This window comes from Phoenix dactylifera, chromosome 1, assembly GCF_051530095.1.
Source record: "Phoenix dactylifera cultivar Ajwa chromosome 1, Ajwa_hap1_PhDact_Kaust_v1.1, whole genome shotgun sequence".
In the NCBI taxonomy this organism is placed as follows: Eukaryota; Viridiplantae; Streptophyta; class Magnoliopsida; order Arecales; family Arecaceae; genus Phoenix; species Phoenix dactylifera.
This window is the reverse complement of record NC_143190.1, coordinates 1,030,901-1,051,730: the sequence shown is the minus strand read 5'-3', so window position 1 is coordinate 1,051,730 and position 20,830 is coordinate 1,030,901. Positions and strand designations below refer to the sequence as shown.

Genomic DNA, 20,830 nt, shown 5'->3' with positions numbered 1-20,830 from the left:
TTTCTTCTAATCACCCGCTGTTTATTTTTTTTCTAGTTTATAAACCCCGCGGGCTGCGGGCGGAAATGGCGTCTTCGTGAACAACCCGCCCCCGGGGCGTCCTCCCCAATAGTCCGTTCCCCAGGGCTCGCCGTATCGCCACTGCTACCATCCAAGGTTATATATTTTTTTTCTCCGTTTATAACTCTCTCTCCCCTTTTTTCTGTTCTCCTTTTTTAATCCTGCCGTTATTCTCTCTCAATTTCTCTTGATTCTTACGTTTTTCTTTGTTTTTATGAATTTTTGAACTGCTTTGACGGATTTCCTTTTTGTTTTCCTTAAAATTTGTCGATTGTTTTTTTTTTTTTTGGTACCGGAATTGTATCGTTGCTCGGTTCTCCGGAATTTTATTTTGTTTTATTTGTTTTGGGAGAGATTAGGGGTCATGGATACGAATATGGATTGTTTCTGTATATCTTTTTAAATTCAGGCCTTGCTCCTGGTTGGTTTGCCGAATCGTTGGCCGAATTGTTGGCCGATTTGTGGAGTTTAATGCGAAATTAGTTTCTATTCGTAGAAATTTGGTCGATTTCTTCACGGAATTAGGGTTTTCTCTTCGAACTTGTTCTCAGAGTTATTTAAAGATGATAACTTTGGTTTTTTTTCTTTGGATCTAGCTGATTCCTTGGTTCTGTGTCCAGGGAGTTTTGATTTCTGAACGGTTTCCTATGATTTGGCTTCTGTTTTGGTTAGGGATGCGTTTGTTGTTGGTCTTGTAGGTCTTGTAGAAACTTTCTTGTTCTCCTTTTTGAGAAGTTGATTTTAGTTCAATGCGTCCGGGAGCTCTGTGCTTTCACTGTCTGCCTGCAAGGGCATCCCAATTTAGGAGGCTCCCACCACTATGTGTACTCAGCCTTACCTCCACGTGCGAAGAGGCAGTTTATGTATTTTAAACCTATGACACTAGGTCATAATGAAGCAACCTTACTGTTGCACTAAGGCTTACCCTCTTTCACCATCTACCTGTATCATGTAGAGTTCTCCTTTTAGCTTGATTTTGTTCTGGTGAAAATTGAATGCATTTCTGAACTTGTTATGTATTCAAAAGATATGTCTTAATGATAAAGAGGGATCAAAATATATGGGTTGGAATCAAAATTGAATTTTTAAAGCTGGATTACCTTAAATTTTTTATACTCTTATACAGTCGCTTGGAACCTTAAATTTTTTATATCGTTCGTTCCTATTTTTTTTCTCTCCCAACTCCTAGAGGGTATTGTTAATCTTTTAAATGTTTTATATGTCCTTTTCAATACCTGTTGAGACTATGATCTTCAGCCCTTGTTTGAAGTGGAAGTTTTAGAGTTCTGTCAGATTTGGAATTCTAGTCTTCTCTTCATGTTAGTGAAGAATTATTGTGATATTTTTGGAAGACTATGGAGGTGACTGGAGTTTGATTGATTCTGTTTGAATTTTACTATTTGTCAATTTAAATTTTTGAATTCTGTTTCTTTTTTCTCTCACCGAGTGTGACCCATTTTGATTATTGGACATAAAATCAGTCTTGTTTTCTTAAATCTTTCAGTTAGTGACATATGGTTTCTGATTTGTTTATCTGTTCATGAATTGATGTGTGAAGACGGGTTAATAGATTTGCATCATTAGATTCCTCTAGAAGGGTTTTGGGGCTTTTGTCTATGGGCGCTCCCAAGCAGAAATGGACAGCAGAGGAAGAGGCTGCTCTCAGAGCTGGAGTTGTTAAACATGGGGCTGGAAAATGGCGAACAATATTGAAGGATCCAGAATTTAGTGGCATCTTATGTTTGCGGTCAAATGTTGATCTCAAGGTGTGTCTTTTATTTAATTGATTTAGTTAGCAAATTCAGTTATTGTAAGATAAATTGGTGTGTGTTAACTTTCGAAATAATTGAATGAGGAATTCTGATACTTGATTCCAAATATCAATCTAAACATTGTTGGGTTTGTTTTCTTTGTATTCTTTCTTTAATTGGACAGGACAAATGGCGGAACATGAGTGTGACTGCAAATGGATGGGGATCTCGAGAGAAGGCTAGGATAGCCTTGAAGAAGAGTCGGCAGATTTCCAAGCATGATGATACCCCAAAGGTTCTAAATACAGAAGTTCAGGATATTGATGATGAAATTGTTGACACCAAGCCTCTTGCATTGTCTAGTGAGAGTTTAAAAATTACTGGTTCTAAAAGATCTATCTCAAGGTTAGTGTATAATTGCATCATTAATTGTTGGTTTGAAGTTATAGACATGCAGATTTGCTTCGGGCAGTTCAAATTTTGATTTACTGGCCTTTTGCTATCTTAGATGTAATTTGGGTTCTGAATTAGTAACTTGAGCTAGAGCTAATTGTATTTTCTCTGCCTTTAAACAGCATAAACCTCTATTGTTATAGCACGGACTACAAACTACTTTGACGTATTTGTCCATATTGCCTGTGAGGCCATTAATGTGCTGCCAGCACTCATTAATGTTTTAATATAAATTTGAGGGCGCCAAGCACAAATCTCCATGAATCCGCTATTCTCCTTACCTCTATAACTGCATTTTCTAATAATTTCGCCTCGCTCTAAAGGAGAGAAACAATTGAAGTACGCCCCACAAGGTTGGATTGTATTCATTAAGTGACATAGTCAATAGAGTTTGCTTTTAGTTAGATGGAAAATAACAACTTCATCTCATATGGATTGCATGTGACCAATTCCCTATATTATTTTATTGGTGTAGGACATCCCTTGTTGTGTCAGTGGCCACACTTGTGAGTAGTTTGGAGATGTAGAGCTCTTAAATGGGGATATCATACGAGCCTTAAGGCATGAAAATGTCAACTATTGAATGGGAATATTTGTGGGTTTGAACTTATGAGCCACATACTATGGGAGAGAGTGATGGAATAAACATCCAAGACATGACAGTTATTCTAAATAGCAAATTTAGATCTATGCAGGGATGCTGGGGAATATAAGGATATAGGATATTATGTTAGTTGGGCATTGATGAAAAGATCAGAAGGGATGACAGAAAATGCACATGGATTTTTCTATCTTAAAAGCGCATATGACAAGGTATGAGCACCTGGAATAAACAACATATTACAATTCCTGGGACATGCAGGGGCAATGACTGCCATATTCAGATCTTGCATTATAAGTAAAATTTAGTCAGTAGGCCTACATGAAGATGGACACTAAGATCATATATTGTTACATGAGTCATAGCAAGCGTAAAGCAAAGCTTCCTTTCTCTGTCTATACATATATGTATATATGTATGGAAATAAAGAGATTCTTTCTTCTTGGGATGACAAATAAAGGACACTTTTTAAGCTGTTTGCACATTAAGGGGAGTGGAGCCAAAGGGACTTATCGAATGAATCCCTCCGGAGGCCTTCGGCGGCCCTCCCTCCCTCTCCCTTCCTTCCCCTCTCTCTTTTTTCCTCTCTCTCGTTCTCCCTCTCCTGTTCTCTCGCCCTCTCTGTTGTGTCGAAACGGGCCCAACGCGGAACGACACGAGGTGTATTGAACCATGCTGCTGGTCGACCGGTACGGGCTCCATTACCGACATGGGCTCCGGTACTGACACGACAGACCTTGTAATGAATCTTTCCATTCTATCTATTTGGTTGAAGCACACTCTAGGTGTGTAACGCCTTGTTTGTTTCCAATCATAATATGCATGCATGCATGCATGTATATATCATTATATATATATATATATATATATATATATATATATATATATATATATATGCATGTGTGTATATATCATTATATATATATATATCTGTATCTAGATCTTATATTATATGCAATTTTAGTCAGTAGGCCTATGTGAAGATGGGGCACTAAGATCATATATTGTTACAGGAGTCATAGCAAGTGTAAAATGAAGTATCCTTTCTTCCTCTCTCTCTGTGTGTACAAGTAGAGCTAATATGTAGGTGCCCACTTAATGGCCTAAATAAGATCGATCCTGATCGGACAATTGAGGGCCCGATAATGATGATCTGGGCGTTGGATATGATTTACCATTTCTATGTTGCCCACTGTCTAAAAATTATGTGATTTGGAGGCTCCTAGCCTATGCGTCGCCTATGCATCTAGCGGTAAAAAATGGACAGTTTAAATGATACGAACAGTGAATATTTTTGACCACTGGATGTATTGGCTAGGAATTTCCAAGTCACATGATCTTCTAAAAGTAAGCGGGTTAAAGATGATAGATCATATTCAACGACTTGAATCATTGGTGTTGGGCCCCTACTCATCCAGTTAGGATCAACCTTATTTGGGATATTGTGCCCACATGTTAGCTCTACTCATATATATCTATTATTAGTCGATGAGATGAGAAATTTGAACTATTTAGAAAAACATTGGTAGATATTGGTTAGGGGCAAAGACAAGGTGGCTGAGAAGTTCAGGATTTCTCTTATAATGTGGATATAAATCCAACATCACCCTTTCAAATTTAGCGTGGCTCCTAGCAACCCCTAAAATATTGCATGTTTCATAGGAAGTAATATTTCTCAAATTCGAAAGGATGATCAGTTATAACCCCTTTTGACAGCTTCTTTCTCTCAATGCAGCATCTTATATGCTTATTAAGTTGAAGAATTCTTGTCAAATAAGGAATCTTTGCTTAGTATGATCAAGCGGGGAAGTCACTACTTATATTGTTTCTATTACGTTTTCAATTGGTCTCAAACTTTTCTTGCTAGAAACTAACATTCAAGCTTTTGTTGATGGAGACTAAGATGGTTTCCCAACCATATCCTCTCCCTCCCGTTTCAAACTTCCAATCATTTTCCCAGTTATGGAGGTTGTAGGTGACACAAGCATCAGAACCCTTGCTCTCACTCTTTTAATCACAGCAGAAAATAAATGCTCCTCCTTTACCATTTGGCTGTGTTTCTATTGTGCATCTGCCCTTTGTGAAGACATGAGCAAATTTTTATAAGGTATACCAAGCAGTCCTTTCAAATTTTTATTCCTTTAAAACTTTTATCTTTTCTTCTCTCTCTCATTCCTTTATCTTTTTAAAGGCAAGTACCTGCTAATGTATAAAAAAGAATATGGTTTGAAAAATCCTGAGGTTACTTCCTTTTCTTTTATACTCTTTACTAGCCAATTTTTCAAAAGAAGTTATTCATTTATATCAATACCAAACACTTATTGATATGATATAATCAATATATCCGCCCTCAATATGTTGCCCAATATAATTTGATATATTCCGATATATTGGCTAACACAATATCAAGATATTCGCCAGGATTTCCTAATCATTTTTTACCATTTTAACTTAATTTTTATTTATTGGATGTTCGAATTGATGGCTTAAATAGCAGTTAATCTTGGATTTGCCATATTTACCGAGAGTCCAATGTCTCAGTTCCTAAAGTATTGTTTGAGATCTTTCCAAAGTTTCCATCTCCAGCAAGATAGATGAGAACTTGGTCCATATTGGTATTGGCTACCAACTGAGATAGGCAAGTTCTCTAGGTTTTGAAAAGCTTGTTACTATCATCCATCTAATCCGTTCCATACTTGAGTCTATCTGCATATGGGCATTAATTGTAGCATCTACCTAATATTTGTAATTGTAAAAAGTTGCTGGGTCTTTTAAATAAAAAGCTGCTATGAATATGGATACACAAATTCTGACTCATGTCCCAGAAATCTATAAATCAGTTTTCAACCCTATTCAGTCTCATAAAGTTCTCATGAACTACAAAGGGTAATAAGTGACAACATTGACATATTTTCAATTTGATATTCTCTCCATAATTGACACCCTTAGTGAATTGCATCGTTAATAGTCAGCCTTTTAAGCAAAGTGTTTAATTTAATAGAACTACTAGGATCTAGTAAAAGAGTCATGTGGTAATAGATGCGGTCATTTCATTGTTGTTTCTTGTTTGACCATTTGTTTACTTTAGAAAAATAGTAAAAGAGAGCTGGGAGGCTTGTATACTTACTTTGAGTTAATAAAACATAGTCGGATAATATCCTACCTCGAAGTTCATTGGATTTATATCTGCTATTATGACCATATTGTTAGTAATATCTGCCATATTGTTAATATTTGATTTGGTCCATTTTTAGCCCTAAAACTACATGCACATGTAATGCAATGCTATGGCTAAAAAAAACATGTAATAAAATATATTATATATATTAATGAACACTTTATGCAAGTAAAATTAATGATCATAATTAGTTTAATATAATAATACTCTGATTGTAACCTTTAAAAAATATAATAATGCATTGAGATTAAGAAAATGCGAAGAAAGGCATCAATTTATGCTCTTTTGGTTCCTTAAGACAGACATATTCCCATTGCACTACTCCATGTAATGTTTACAGATGGGAGCTTCATAATTTGTAATCGAGGAGTTAAAGACATCTCAAGCAGGATGCCTAGAATAAATGGTAGATTTGCTGCTTAGTATGCTAGAGGCATTATATTCAGTAGGTACTCATGAGCTTATCAAATTTAATGCGAGTAGAATAGATATATATGGGATAAATAAATAACTTAGAATGCTCAAAGTACCTGATCTCATGTTACTAGAAGTAAAGTTGTTGAAGTATAATGAAATTCAAAATACACTATTAAAGCAAAGTTGAAGATAGATTTAAATTTTAAAGGAAGTATTGGTTGTTGCATTTTTTCAGATATGCTGTGTGCACCTTACACGCACTTTGATTCCCTCCTGATATTTAGAGATGCCCATCAATTTTATTCAAGGGCCAATTAATCAACAAACTAGGAATACCATATCAGCAAAGGAGGCAACGTGATGTGGGGAGATGGGAGTGGTTTTGGCACTTGGGGCGTGAACTAAAGAGAGGGTAGAGAGAGAGAGAGTGGTGAAGATAAAGATGACGGGGGCACACTTATAGGAAAGGGCGGTCGATGAGCCTATTCAGTCTCGTGATCTTGTGAGTAGACTGGATTTTAAGTGCAATAAGTGATTTTAGAAAAGGAAACCAACTACGGAAACACTTAAAGGCAGAAGGAGGGAGATTGAAAATTATCGTTTGAAGTCCCTGCATAGTATCTTTTACATGCTCCCTCACATGCATGCATAATATCTTTTACATGATCCATCAGCAACCAATGATTAGGATGCAGATAAATCACTTTTAACCATGTGTTGCCATGTCAGCACATTAGAGAACACTTAAATCACTGTGCATGGTCAAGTTTGATAGGGGAAGAGACATGTCGCTCGTGTATACATGGAAAGAGAGATGTGAGGTGCATTGCATGAGATTGTTATGAAAGGAACAAGAGAATATTAATCATGAGAGATGTAAGTAAATAGATGAAAACAGACCTTACATTCATCTAGTAGCTAGTGATTGGCTGGCTTGTGAGATACAAAAAAGAGGGCAGGCAGGATTAGAAAATATAGAATAAAATGAGAATAGAACAAAAGTTCCAATATCAAACAGAACAAAAATAGAAACATGAAATAAAATACAATAGAAAAATGTAAATGTTAACATAGAAAAACAAATATATAATGAAAAAAATAGAATGCGGGAAGAAAATTTGATGGATGGTTGTGATGCTACATAGGGAAGCACTGATACTTCAAAACAGGTGTTATGGCAGTATCTAGTTACATATCAGAAATGGATATAGGACTGATTTGGCCTGATATATGTGCTCAGACACTTCTAGGCATGTCCAGATACTTCTTGGATACGTTTAGAGTTAGTGGCGGGTTCTTGGGCTTTGGTCAAGCGGGATTTGAACCCGGATTTGCATCCGAGTCCCATAACTTAAACTAAGTATGGGATGACACCCATTCTCTTGCATGCCCTATTTTCTTCTCTAAATCCCAATTGAAAGAGAGGGGAAGAGAAGGAGTGGATGGTTTGCTGATTGAGAGGAAAATGTAGCATTTCTTTTTTTCATATCTGCATTTAATTTTAGAACAACAGAATCTGTATCATGTTGCTCGCATGTTGATTTGCTTTAAATTGTTTATTATTTTTGTGTGTTTAATTTGCTGCTCGATTGTTCACTTTTCAACCCTTGCTCTTGTTAAGTTTTGTATTTTGCTGCATCTTTTTTAATTCTGTTGATGGCTTGCAGCTGTATATGTACTCCCAGTAGAACAGAATATTAGATTGATTCGTCTGTGTCTATCAACATTTTAAATGTTTGCTGGATGTATTCTTATTATGTTCTTACTCATTTATTGAAATTTCTATTGTTATTTTTGAATTTTTTAAGCATATATATATATATATAAAAAACTATATTTGTTTATTATCATATCCTGTTTGTTTGAGATTTCGCATATCAACGTAATCTATCGTGTCATCCATATCCGGTATCCATATCCATTCTTCCAAGGATGCCATTTGCTAATATTTTCATTATCATTTATTTATTTCTTACTTATCTGGATCGTTAAATAGACTTATACTTTTGATTTACTTACCTTTCTTCTCTTCTAAGAGAACAAGAGAATGAAGAGGGAGAAAAAAAAGAAAAGAGGGTTATGAGATGGAAGGATGGTGGCACAATAATTGAGAAATAAAAGAGGGATAAAGTTGGATTAAAATGGAAAAAAATGAAGTCCAGTTTTATTAGGGAAGGAAGATGTTAACATTTTGAAGAAAGTGTATTGAGAAAGAAAATCTCATTGAGGAAGAGGTGCATGAGAGACAGATTTTGGATGGGGGTCATTTAGAGTCTGGTTTTTCAGGAAAGAAATCAGTTGGTTGCCTAATTGGTTAAGTTACATGAAAGAGACTAATTTATAACTCAAACAATTTAAGTCCACTTTTCTTAGTTAAAAAAATTAGAAAGACTTCTTAATTATAGATTTGTTTGCATTCATGGAGAGATGAGGTGAGAATGTGTTTTTCTTTTTTCTCTCTTTTTTTTTTGGGGGTGGGGGGTGGGGGTGGTTTGGTGGACTGTATATAACAGAAATTGGCAGTCCTGAATTGTGTTAGTGTATTTTGGGAACAAAAATTGGCAGGCAGGATTTTTGTAGAATATTTCTGAAATAAAAATCTCTCTTTTTAATACAGTGTAGATGTTGATCAAGGTGAAGTGTTGATAGATTGTATCATCAGATACTTTATAATCCAATATCAAGATGATTTTTGTGGATGACCAATTTGGACTAACAAACAATATGTTGTATTGGATGATATATTAAAAGCGAGCATGTGTAAGAATGTGTATGTGTGTGTGCTTGTAAACATGTGTGTTAGGTCATTTGTCTGCTTCACATATATGCCTATGTGTGCTTTTGTTGGTCAAGATCTCGGTGAGATATAAACCATGCCTATCATTTTTGTTAGGCATCATATAACATAAACATTAGACATTTCAATTATAAAGAACTATTTATATGAAAATCAGGTTTAAACATTTAGACGACAGAGGAGTTGTTATTTATTATATACTATGAATAAAATGAGAATAGATATTAGGTGCACATGATTTAACATGTCCATATAATATAGATTTCTAAACCACCAATCCTGATTTCCATTCCTCACTTGTCCTCTTCTTTATCTTTGATTCTCTTTTTAGGATCTTGACCTTTGTTCATATACACACCTCTTTATTGTATAGAAGCACTGCTTATGTAGTTCTTTACATGAAATTTTCTATTTTTCGCCCATTATCTTTCAAGTCTGTATAGAGTTTCTTTTTTATTTTGCGGGACTAGGTCGTAAAAACCAATTGTATAATTTCAAGCATATGAAATGTAGGTGCAGTGGATATGGAATAAAAATGAAAATAAGGCCTCAGTTGAACCTGATGGCCGTGAATTATTTGGTTGGAGAGGCGAGCTGCATTTTGTAATGTGTGTATTGACGATTTTGCAACTTTTTTATGGAGCAAGAGGCCAACTTGACCAGCTATACGTCCTCTTGATGAGAGGTTCAGCGAAAAATTTCCTATGACTTCCATTTCTTCTGAGTCTTGGCTCACAAAGGTGAACCATTAAGATTCTAGGAAGTAATGCCATTTGTTTCTCTTGCCAACCGAGCATTATAAAGGAATTTCTTCCTCCAATTCACTCTTGAAATTTATTTTAAAAAAATCAACTAGGGTAGACAGAACAATGAACTTGTCTGAAGAAATTAATATGAATTCTCGCTTTTGTGAAACCTCTGAAAGAGCCCCAAATAAGGTTATTATGACCCTTATTCTGTGCAAATAAGCTGTGGCCCTTATATTCTGGAATCAAATTGCTCTATAGGTCAAAGGGATTATTTTTGTTACACTAAATTATTGTTTGAGGGAAATTGAACAGAGGTCCATAAAGATGGCATCATCTATGCTCATTCTGCCTTTTGCAGTGCAAAACTTTCAGTCATTAAGATACAAATTGATCAAGCTTTATAGATGAATGTAGTTTGACAGGATTTTTTTGGCATAGCCAGTGACTTCAACCTGTGGTTAAATGGAGCTCCAAGTGTTGAAATCTGAGTGATTGAGCTTGCTTTTTTGACACTTGGAACATGGAAATAGAGATTTGTACATTCAACTTATGCCCTTAGAAGTATTGAATATTGCACCTTGCCTAATCTTCTAAAATACAATTAAGTGATGCCTGTCTTGAATCTTATGCTCATCAAAGTTGCTTGAATTGGTCTAACTCACTGTCAATAGTTGAGGCTATCCTGGTAGGTCAAAGAGAAAAATGCTATTCTGAACAATTTTGTTACTTTTAGATCTATTTACAGAAATAAGGAGATTGATGAAAACTTGGGTACTAGAATGAGAGCTGGGTGAGTAAGTTGATATGTTTAGGGTGTTTTTGTCTGAAACATGCTTTGGTGTTGCAAGGGAAAATTGCTAAAATGACAAATTTTATATTGGGCAGTGAAGAGTGTCTTAGCAAATTAGCTGAGTGTAACAGAATCAAGAATGTGATGATTGATATTGTTAATACTATGAAGGATAGCTAGAGGAATAAGTCACGCCAATTGATGACAAAGGAATGATAAACTTATTGAGACAGCATAGCCATCTGGAACAAACTTAAAAACGATCTGGTAGGAGAGATGCTTAAATCTGTGTTCAATGGTCAAGAATAAGGAGTCTATGACTAAGCTAAAATGGATGAAAGCTGTGAGAAAGGATATGGAAGGGTTTGCAGTAATCCCAGATATGACCCCTAGCAGGAAGGATGAGCATTAGATATGATCAGTGGTCAAGGATCTGTAAGGTTGACCTAGATAGTTGCAATGAGGCTTGATAGTTGATAAACAGTGATACTATGCATGTTGTTGAACTTCTTTAATTCCTATGAATGCATTGTCATAAACAGAAATCAAGATATTTTTCACAAACATTAAAAATATTTGAAGTCCTTTCATTGCTAAGGTCCACTTTGGTTGTGGGACAAGTTGAATAAGCTGGAACAAAGTCATCTTTTTCTATTTATTCTGTTCTATTCTTCCAAACACCAAAACTTCATCCCTTAATGGGGGAGTTGGAGGGACAGTTCTGAGTTTTCCAAAAAAAGTACTTTATACTCTTGCAGTCCTCCAAAGCTGGATTAAGTTCTGGAGATTTGGTGAATTCCTCCTTTACTCCATTTTCTCTCCAAGTTATTTTGCCTTTTTAACTTTCCCAGGATAACTTTGTTCCTGACCAAACAGGGTCTAACATTCAAGTTGTTTGTCAGGTTTATCAGTTGCATATAAAATTGGCGATATCTCAGTCAGTTATCTGATAAGTTACATTAGTAGTATCATAGGTCATAAGCAATGGACGCCTTCCTGCACAATGCTTATGCTAAATACTGACTTTTCATTTTCGCTTGGAGACATCCGATAAGAATGATGACTTTCCAGTTATGATGTTTTCCAATATGAAAGTGTTAAATTTGATGCTTGAATTCATGGTGAGTGATTTCCACTAAAATCTTATTATATTAACCGTATGTCTTTTCCATGAAAATAAACCTTGTCCTAGTCTTAGCTCTCTGAAAGGAACTCTAGTCATTATGTTAATGATGGGCCTTTACTATGAGAATAGATGTTTTCCTAATTTGAACTCCGTCCCATCACTAGCAGTTACGCTTTCACTTTCAACCCGATTCATTTAGCTCTTTTCGGAAGGGAAGATAGTTCCATCACTTCTGGAGACCTTGATGCTGTGACTCAGGCATTACCCAATAGAGGTGCAAGGCACAGTTTTCTTTTATTACAATTTTTAATAGGATAACGAGCTACAAGAACGCTCAATTGAGAGGCTTCTTCTTCTTCTTATTATTATTATATTCATGTACTCTTCCATGAATATAAATGTTCTCCTAGTTTTAACTCTCTTAGAGGAACTCTGATAGAGTTACTCCTTTTCTTGTTTTTGTTATACTTGTTGAAGGACTGATAGGTAACTGTCCCTTGACCATTATATGGGTTATTGAGCATTGACTTCACTATAGAAATAGATTACTGAAATTGGAGAGGCATTGGGGCTTGTTTTCATAAGAGAGGTAGAGATTCAAATATTATTAGCATTTGCTGAGGGATCATTAAGGTAGAAACTATGCCCACTTAACTAGGACCAACAACATTCCCTTTTTTAGGGCATTTCTTATGACATTGGAATTTTTTGTGCAATCCATTTAGCAGACAATTTTAGCTGATCTTTTGATTGCCTGAAAGAAATTTCTCTCCTTGTAATTCATTTTCTTTATATTATTGAATATAGGATTAGTAAGGAGATCAAGTTCAAAATTAAATAGCTTAAATTTGATGTTTTCTGCTTTTTAACTTTCTGGAGTGCATTGTACTTTATTTGATGCAGTAGAAATATGTAGTAATCTTGCAATGCCTTCCAACAACTTTGCTATGCAGATGGCCTCTGAATTGGATGCTTTAGAAGTCTCTTTTGTTTTTGTCATAATTATTTCTTTTTATTTTAGCAATCATCTTACTTTGTAATGAATAGCAGATAGCACAAATATTGCTTCAATGTGGGAATAGGTTTTCTTTTATTTACATAACTCTTTTTTTTTTGGTTAGGCATAGACTATTTATACTATACGGGGAAAGTGCAAATGTATGTATTGTAATTTTATTATTTTGATTTCTAGACAGCTGAGTCGTATTTCTAGTAGTTTATCAATACCATCTCCTTAATGTAGCAAATAATGTAAAAGAAACCGATTTCAAAGCAGAATATTTTGGCAATTCTTTGGCTTAACAAAGTTGGTGATGATCTTCAAAATTGAGTTGATATATGGGGTTTGCCTTATAACCTATGTCTGACATGTACTTACCAATAGTTGTAAGAAATTATCAGATGTTAAAATGAACTTGTGTTTATCTCTTTGCAGCTCTTAATGGGCACAAATGTTGAAAGCTTAAAGGTGACATCATATTAGATGAATAGATAACTTTGATTAGGTTTATATGGTTTGCTTCATAGTATTTGCTTCATGTTCGACTATGGAGGAGGATGAGATCAATGTGTGAATTAGTATTGAAAATTGAAATGTTGCCAAGCTGACGTTTCCTGTTGATTTAGTCCATCAAATCCAATATTCCATGTTCCATTTTTGGTTGTTAACTATTTTTCACATATGTCTGTGATGTTTATTATCTTTTTGAAATTATCTTTTTATTTGGCTGCTTTGATCATGGGGCATCTGTCTAGGGCCTAGATGCTAAGTGGCCCTTTTTGTTTCTTGCATCAGTTGTTAAACATTGTTGAAGGCAGAAAAACCTGATCAAATTTGATTGATAAGAGATGTCACTAGAGGTGGGGGCATTTACTGCACACATGTTGGTTGCATCATAGTAAAGTAGGATATCGGTCCCCTTTTGCAGTACTATTTGGACAGTTATTTATTGCCTGGTAATATGAGAAGAGAATGAGTAAGAGCTTCAAATAGCTCTGTGTCATAATTAAGGCGGCAGTGACAGCAGAATAGAAAGGCACAAGTTTGCTACACTATAATGATATCAAACTTCCATGGTCTCCTCTTTTTCAACAAATTTCTTTGTTCTACATAATGACAACAACTGTGATACCATGCTATTGTTGGAGATATAATTAGCTAGAGTCTCACATAATGCATTCCTGTAATTATCTAAACATCTTTCTTTAGCTTAGCCAATTTTTTTAATGTTTCTCTACCTAGACTGTTTATTCTATGTTGAATTTCCTCTGGCTTGGTTCCTCTGCCACCTTGTGGACCTATTGTTGATCACTATTAATTTCTAGTTGTTTTGCTTGATTTCTCTCCTATGTATAGGCTGGATGATCTTATCATGGAAGCTATTACTAATTTAAAGGAGCCCACTGGGTCTAACAAGACGGCTATTGGCATGTATATAGAGGTACATTTCCAACCTTTGGCTGAGCTATTGCCATGTAATGAGCAGCGACAAAATGTTTAGTTATAGTTATTTATTTCTTCGTCTATGGCCATTAAAAGCTAACTTCAGATACTCATTTGATTTGTTTGATCATTGCTCAGAAAAGATAAACACTTTCTAATGTTTTCAATTATTTATAATAGCTATATGGTTTGTGCATATGATCACTGTATAGATGTGCCATACTGCCTTAGATGGTGGCTTGATTTTGAGTTTATGCACCTTAATCTCCCATTTGTTCAGCTCTTGGAAAATTTGTTTTGGAAATCATTTCCCTTATCTTTTCATTTTTATAATACTAGATGTATTATCTGAACAGAGGTTACATTGAATGGGCATGCATCCACATGTTTAATTTGAATTTCCAGCTTCTTTTCTATATTACTAAAATAAATGAATGTGCTTAGAGAACATTAACATTGTACATCTCTTTTAATAGAGAACAAATAGTTTCTCCTTTTTATTTTTGTGAGAGGAAGCAAAATGGATAGGGTCTGAGCAAAAATGACGTGCTTAACTTTTAACATGTTCGCTTCATGGGACGTGCGCAATTGTGTAAGTTCGAGCATGACCTTGCATAGATGGAAAAAATAATGTGTTTAGCTTTTAGCATGTTCACTTCATGGGACGTGCAAGTGTGTAAGTTCGAGCATGACCTAGAATAGATGGAACCAAGGATTCAAGTCCCGACAGGATATCCTGTGAGACATTGAAACGAGGTACTATCCCATGTATCGGGACAGGACTGTCCTGCCGTTGTCCCAGCATCCCGTTCGGCATATCTTGGGACATTCCTTATCCCAAGTGTCAGGACCAGAGTATGCCGTACCGGCCGGTACGGGCCGGTACGAACCGGTTCGGATTGGAACCGGTACCGGATCAACGTGGGATCCGGTACCGGAAGTTTTTATTAAAAAACTGGCCGGTATGACTGCCATACTGGTATGGGCCGGTATGTACCCGGTACGGGGCCGGTACCTACCAGTATGGGGTGCCGCCGATACCTACCGGTACGGAGTGCCACCGGTATGCTGACCGGTACTGGTATGACAGACCTTGGTCGGGATGGGCTGGGATGGTGGTGCGTCCCGTTCTATGGAAAAAACGGGACGACCTTGTTCTATGGGATTTAAATCCTTTGATTGAACAATGGCATGTTGTTATATATTTAGTCACGATAACTATTAAGAAAAGTTACCATCTTTCATAGTTCAGAGCAGGTAATCATGCATTTGAGTCAGATTATGGGAATCCGTTTACTAAAATGAAGGTGCTGCCATTTGAATTTTTCTTTTTCTTTTCCCTTTCCCCTGGAGATGGGTCATAGTTTCATCAATAAATCTGATACATGCAGGAACAATACTGGCTTCCTCCAGATTTCAAACAGTTGTTGTCTGCAAAACTGAAGGCATTGACTGCGAGCAGAAAATTGATTAAGGTAATCTACTTTCTTATGCAAAATGCAAAAAGTAGATTGAATCATGGTAAATATTGTAAGATACATCGCAACAGTATGAAACACTGATACCAGGGCTTTGGATTAGTTCATTTTCTCAATAATAATGGAAGTATCGTGCCTTGAAATTGACTTATTATGGCTTATCTCAAACTGTCTAAGCTTAGGCAAAATTGGTATAGATACTCATTTGGCATTGTCTATACTTAGTATTATACCCTAATATAGTTGTTTCAGACTGGTTGTTTGCAAATTAAAAAGCTGTTTAACTGCAGCATTGTCATGATCTTCCTTTAATCAGACAAAGGAAAGATGGTCACCATCTCTTCCCTCCAGTTCAGTTATATTTAAGGAAAAAGATTGTGTTATGTTTCATGTTTTTTTATTAATTATCCTTATGCTGCATTGGTTAGCTTGAAATATTTGGTGGACTTATTTAGAGAGGTCGATGAAGCTGCAGTTGGGTTTACATTTTGCTATAGTGAGTGGATGAAATGTTGAGTGGAACAGGGGAGTTCCCGTTGAGTTGCTAATAATGGTAGCCAGAGATTTAGGTGGAGTGGTGAAAAGAGAAGATTATGGTTGTACTAATAGCTCTCCTGTTATATAAAAAAAAGAATCTTCAGCAATCTTGTTATTTCCAATGCAGGTGAAACGCAAGTATAGGATAGCACCGATTTCAGCATTTTCAGAAAGAAGAAACTCCAAGGCATTTCTTCTTGAGGGAAGGAAAATGGGGCCTCCCAAACTAGAAAAGGATGATATTAAGATGCTCACAAAAGCTCAAGTCGATGCTGAATTAGCACAGATGAGAAACATGACTGCAGAGGAGGCTGCAGCTGTTGCTGCTAAGGCAGTTTCAGAGGCAGAGGCGGCCATTAAAGAAGCTGAAGAAGCAGCGAGAGAGGCAGAGGCTGCAGAAGCTGATGCAGAAGCTGCAAAGGCTTTTGCTGAGGCGGCTATGTTGACGCTAAAAAACCGAAATGCAGCTAAAATGGTGATGCTTTTGTGTCTCTCTCTCCCTACAAACAGAAACATATTTTTTGTTTTGCAGCTAGTATTTTGATGCTTTGGCTGATTGACCCTTATTTTGCCCCTTTGATGCATATCCCTTCTTATGTTGTATGCTTATTTTACATTGCAATATCGCTGTTCCTACTTTTCTTTTTCTTTTTTTTTGGGTGGGGCAAAGGATTTTGGATATAACTTTGGCACAAATGGAGCAAGATGATAGGATTTCTGCTTGTTTAGCATCTTGGTTTCTCCATAACATTTATGGAGAAAGTGACAGTTTTCTTTGCTTCACAATACTACAATTATGTTTTCTTCTTCTACCAGCACATGTCTGCACATTATTTCATACTCAATGCCTTGCGTAGCAATATGACAGTACTTGCATCAAGGGACTCTGTTTTGTTTGTTTTGTTGTCAGAGATGTTAGTGTACAACATGTGCTGTGTTATCACACATATGAAGCAAGTCCACCATGTTTCTGTCAGTTTAGCTTGTACTTTGTAAACTTACCCACTTTTCTGTGATTATAAAATTAAGGATTTCTCACTCTTAATCTTGAATATCCATTTCTTTATGTGTGTATTGATTAAAGGCTGCTGTCCAATTAGGTCATTCATTAGTATCAGGTTTTATGTGGTTGAAATTTCCTGGAGATATATCTGTCTTCCATCTGTTTCATTGGCTGTACAGCAGTTCCAGAAAGATGCAATATTCCTCATTCATTATAAGATGCCAAGGTAGGTCTCTTGAAGCCTAGCTACACGCATACATACATACCTACTACATACATATATATGCGTGTGTGTGCGTGTGCATGCATATATGTATACGCATACGTACACATAGTATATGTGTGTGTATTTGAATTCATAAGATTGAACATATTTAACAATGAATTAGGAAGAGGAAGAGGAGGTGAAGGATAGGGGATTTACAGGATGTTGGAAGAGGAACGATTTTTGTGCAGGTCAAAACCCTAGATCCAGCTCTTTCTCTCTTGCTGTCCGCTTATTTCCCTTTTCCTTGGTAGATCTTTATTGCCCCTTCTCTCTTTTGCCCACTTAAGCCTCGCAATCCTAATTATATCAACAAAATGGACAGCCGTGATCAAAAATAACAGACATGCTTTTTTTATTCATGGGCTTCACTTAAGCACAGAAAACACTTTCTGGGCTAGTGAAGCATCCTCGCCTCAGGGAAGGACTGGCACTGAGGTGGTGCCTTGTGCCTTAGGCCCACCTTTGACAACTGCTAGAGGAGCTATAGGAGTTCAGCAAAATAGGTACAAAGTGATGGAAAATTGGATTGAGATAGCATAGACATGTACAGTGAAGATCTGTAGGGGGCCTTTATAATAAGAAATACTTTAGCCTGGGACAGGATGCAGAAAAAGGAGGGAAGACCTAGGATATGTTGGATGCTGGTTGAGTGGTGGGTAAGCGGGTGTTATTTGTTTAACCAGCCAAACACCAACCAAAAAGTGGTGGATTACTTTGTTCGGTCGAGGGGTCAAAAAGGTACTTAACATGTGTAACTTTTTTTTAGGTGGGAAGGTGATAAAGTTAACCACCTAAAGCTTCCTCTCCCTTTATTTACCTTTTCACTTTTCCACAACTTAAACCCATTAATCATAGGAGCACCAACCAAACAGCAAATAGCTTTATTCATTGCTTAGCTGGTTAACAGGTGGATACGCATGCCTAAAACTATTCACAGGGTGGTTGGCTATGCAGCATCCAAACACCCTAATGAATATTAATGGAGGTTCTGAAAAAGATAGAAAACCTTGAAATAACATTAGTGGTTAGCAATGTTTGGCAGATGAGGATTCATAAAGCTGACCTTGAATAATTGGGATAAGGTTGGATGGTTATCATTATGGTTTATCCTACATTTTTTGTAACAGGAATCCTCTCAGAGCTCTGATTAGTGAAGCCTGGAATCTCATAAATTTGGGATTATCGTTGAATGGACTGATTGAACCCTTGTTGGCTATATGATTAGTATTTTGGTGAATGTAATCTACGAAGATTCATGAAAGTTTATTTCATTCAAATTTAAGGTCAATCAAATGGTTAATAATGACCCAGAGGTCAATCAACTTTGTACATTACAATCTGGGATCAGCTGATAAGCAGAAAGAGTCTGACAGACATCCATTCATTGCAAGTGAAGTTGATGAACAGAACAAGGTCCACAGAAGTAAACCCATGAGGATTATGCCGGTGTGCAGAACTGTGTTACCATTGTTGATAATCTGATTGATGATCAACCTGAAGTTGATGAAAAGATTTATGGTTGCACTTCTCAGGCTTCAAATATTGGAAGATCAATAGTTAATCATAATGCAGCATCCATAGCACTTTCAAATATCAGAGTTTAAAACCTGCAAATTCAGTGATATATATCATGGACCACAGGACCTCGTCAGTAGTTTAATTCGTGATCCATTAAGTCATGAAAACTCATTCATGTACTCCTTTTGGGTTCGTACTTCAAACTGATGTTTTGGTAGAGCAGAAAATGATAAATATCATATAGTGAAGCTGTCTGTGCTGAGATTTGATCCATCATGTTACTCATGCTGCTACAAATATACAAAGGTTACCCTACATGTAGGTGAATGGAGATCATATTGACCTCTTATGGTCCTGTACCTGCATTTAGCAGGGGGAAGTCCAAGCGTCCACTCTGCATTAGATCTTGACTTAGTATCCCTCCATGTGGTTGAGTGGAAGTCATAAAGTTAATGCATCTTGATCAGATGGCTCAGGACAACTCAGTTTCCTGTAATATGGTTTGAGGATGCTGTATATTTTCATTATCATGATCACTCAGATCTGACCTCTTTGAGGAAGTTTGAAGACAGAGACCATGCATGTGGATATACCCTTAATATGGTGAAAATGAAGCTCTAGTGTTAAGATCTCATCTATGACCGGTAGATGACAAGGGAAATTCTAAGGCACTCATTTTCATCAATTATATTGTGACCCACCTGATGTTCGGTACCCTTTGCATGGTATACCAGCTATACCTTAATTTTTAAATCTGCATTTTATATGCATTATTATAATGCTTCGTACTTGTAGAAGATGTATAGAGCATATATATTCTCTGACATATTACTTCTGTACTTGTTTGACTTCACCACACCCTTCCACGTCTTAGACAGTAGCTTAGTTTATTTGGATAGGTTAAAGGAGGCATTCCTCTTTCAAAGACATGTCATCTGAAGCTGCCAGAAACATGAACCCACATACAATAATCATGTAATGAATTCCCTCCAAAAGGATTCGAAGTTTGAATTCACAACAGCCAGTGGACCATTAAGGTGTCAAAGTCAGTCTTTTGCGAGAGCTTTCATGTTACTACTTTCACATGCTGGTTCCACTATGCTGCATAAGCGACTTTTTCCTTGTATATCAGAACAAAAATTTAGAAAGCCAATTTAGAATTTATAATTTTGAAAACTGAACCTTTTTATCTTTGCAAATTTGTGCACAGAACAAAAATTTAGAAAGCCAATTTAGAATTTATAATTTTGGAAACTGAACCTTTTTATCTTTGCAAATTTGTGCAGATGGTTCGAGTTTGACAGGGAACAACTGGGTGTTTCATCTGTGTTTCCTTATTTTCTCCATACAACATTGCCAGACATGCTGTCGTTTTGTTTTGTCAAATATGTAGATATATGGTCAGGGTCTGTATAGCTTGGATAATGCAGGTTTCCAGTAAATGACCCTGGGAACCCTTCCTTGGCTCATGATCGCAGGCTGGAAGTTGCCCAGTCATCATCAGCTCCTATTATCATTTCATGTTTCCATGCTGTCAAAAGTGTCCAGTGGAACTGGCAGAAAACGGGGCTTTCATCAACTGAAAACTTTGAAATAAGTTACTTGATGCATGACATCATTGGGAATTGAATTGGTTTCTGTTGTACGTTCTCTGTCGTTCT

At 36.4% G+C, this 20,830-nt stretch overlaps 1 protein-coding gene across 3 annotated transcripts; it reads left to right on the top strand.

Moving 5' to 3' along the window:
- Positions 1 to 8: 8 nt before the first annotated feature.
- LOC103703646 (single myb histone 6-like) lies at positions 9 to 20,814 on the top strand. Of its 3 annotated transcripts, none has more exons than XM_008786568.6 (7): positions 9 to 156; positions 1,645 to 1,826; positions 1,996 to 2,216; positions 14,279 to 14,363; positions 15,757 to 15,840; positions 16,508 to 16,855; positions 20,456 to 20,814. In XM_008786568.6, the coding sequence occupies exons 2-7, from the start codon at positions 1,677 to 1,679 to the stop codon at positions 20,468 to 20,470; spliced, it is 903 nt and encodes a 300-aa protein (XP_008784790.1). In that variant the 5' UTR covers positions 9 to 156; positions 1,645 to 1,676; the 3' UTR covers positions 20,471 to 20,814. The 3 variants fall into 3 exon arrangements, with proteins under 3 accessions (XP_008784790.1, XP_008784789.1, XP_008784788.1); XM_008786567.6 differs by having other exon boundaries at positions 1,631 to 1,826; XM_008786566.6 differs by having other exon boundaries at positions 1,619 to 1,826.
- Positions 20,815 to 20,830: the final 16 nt, after the last annotated feature.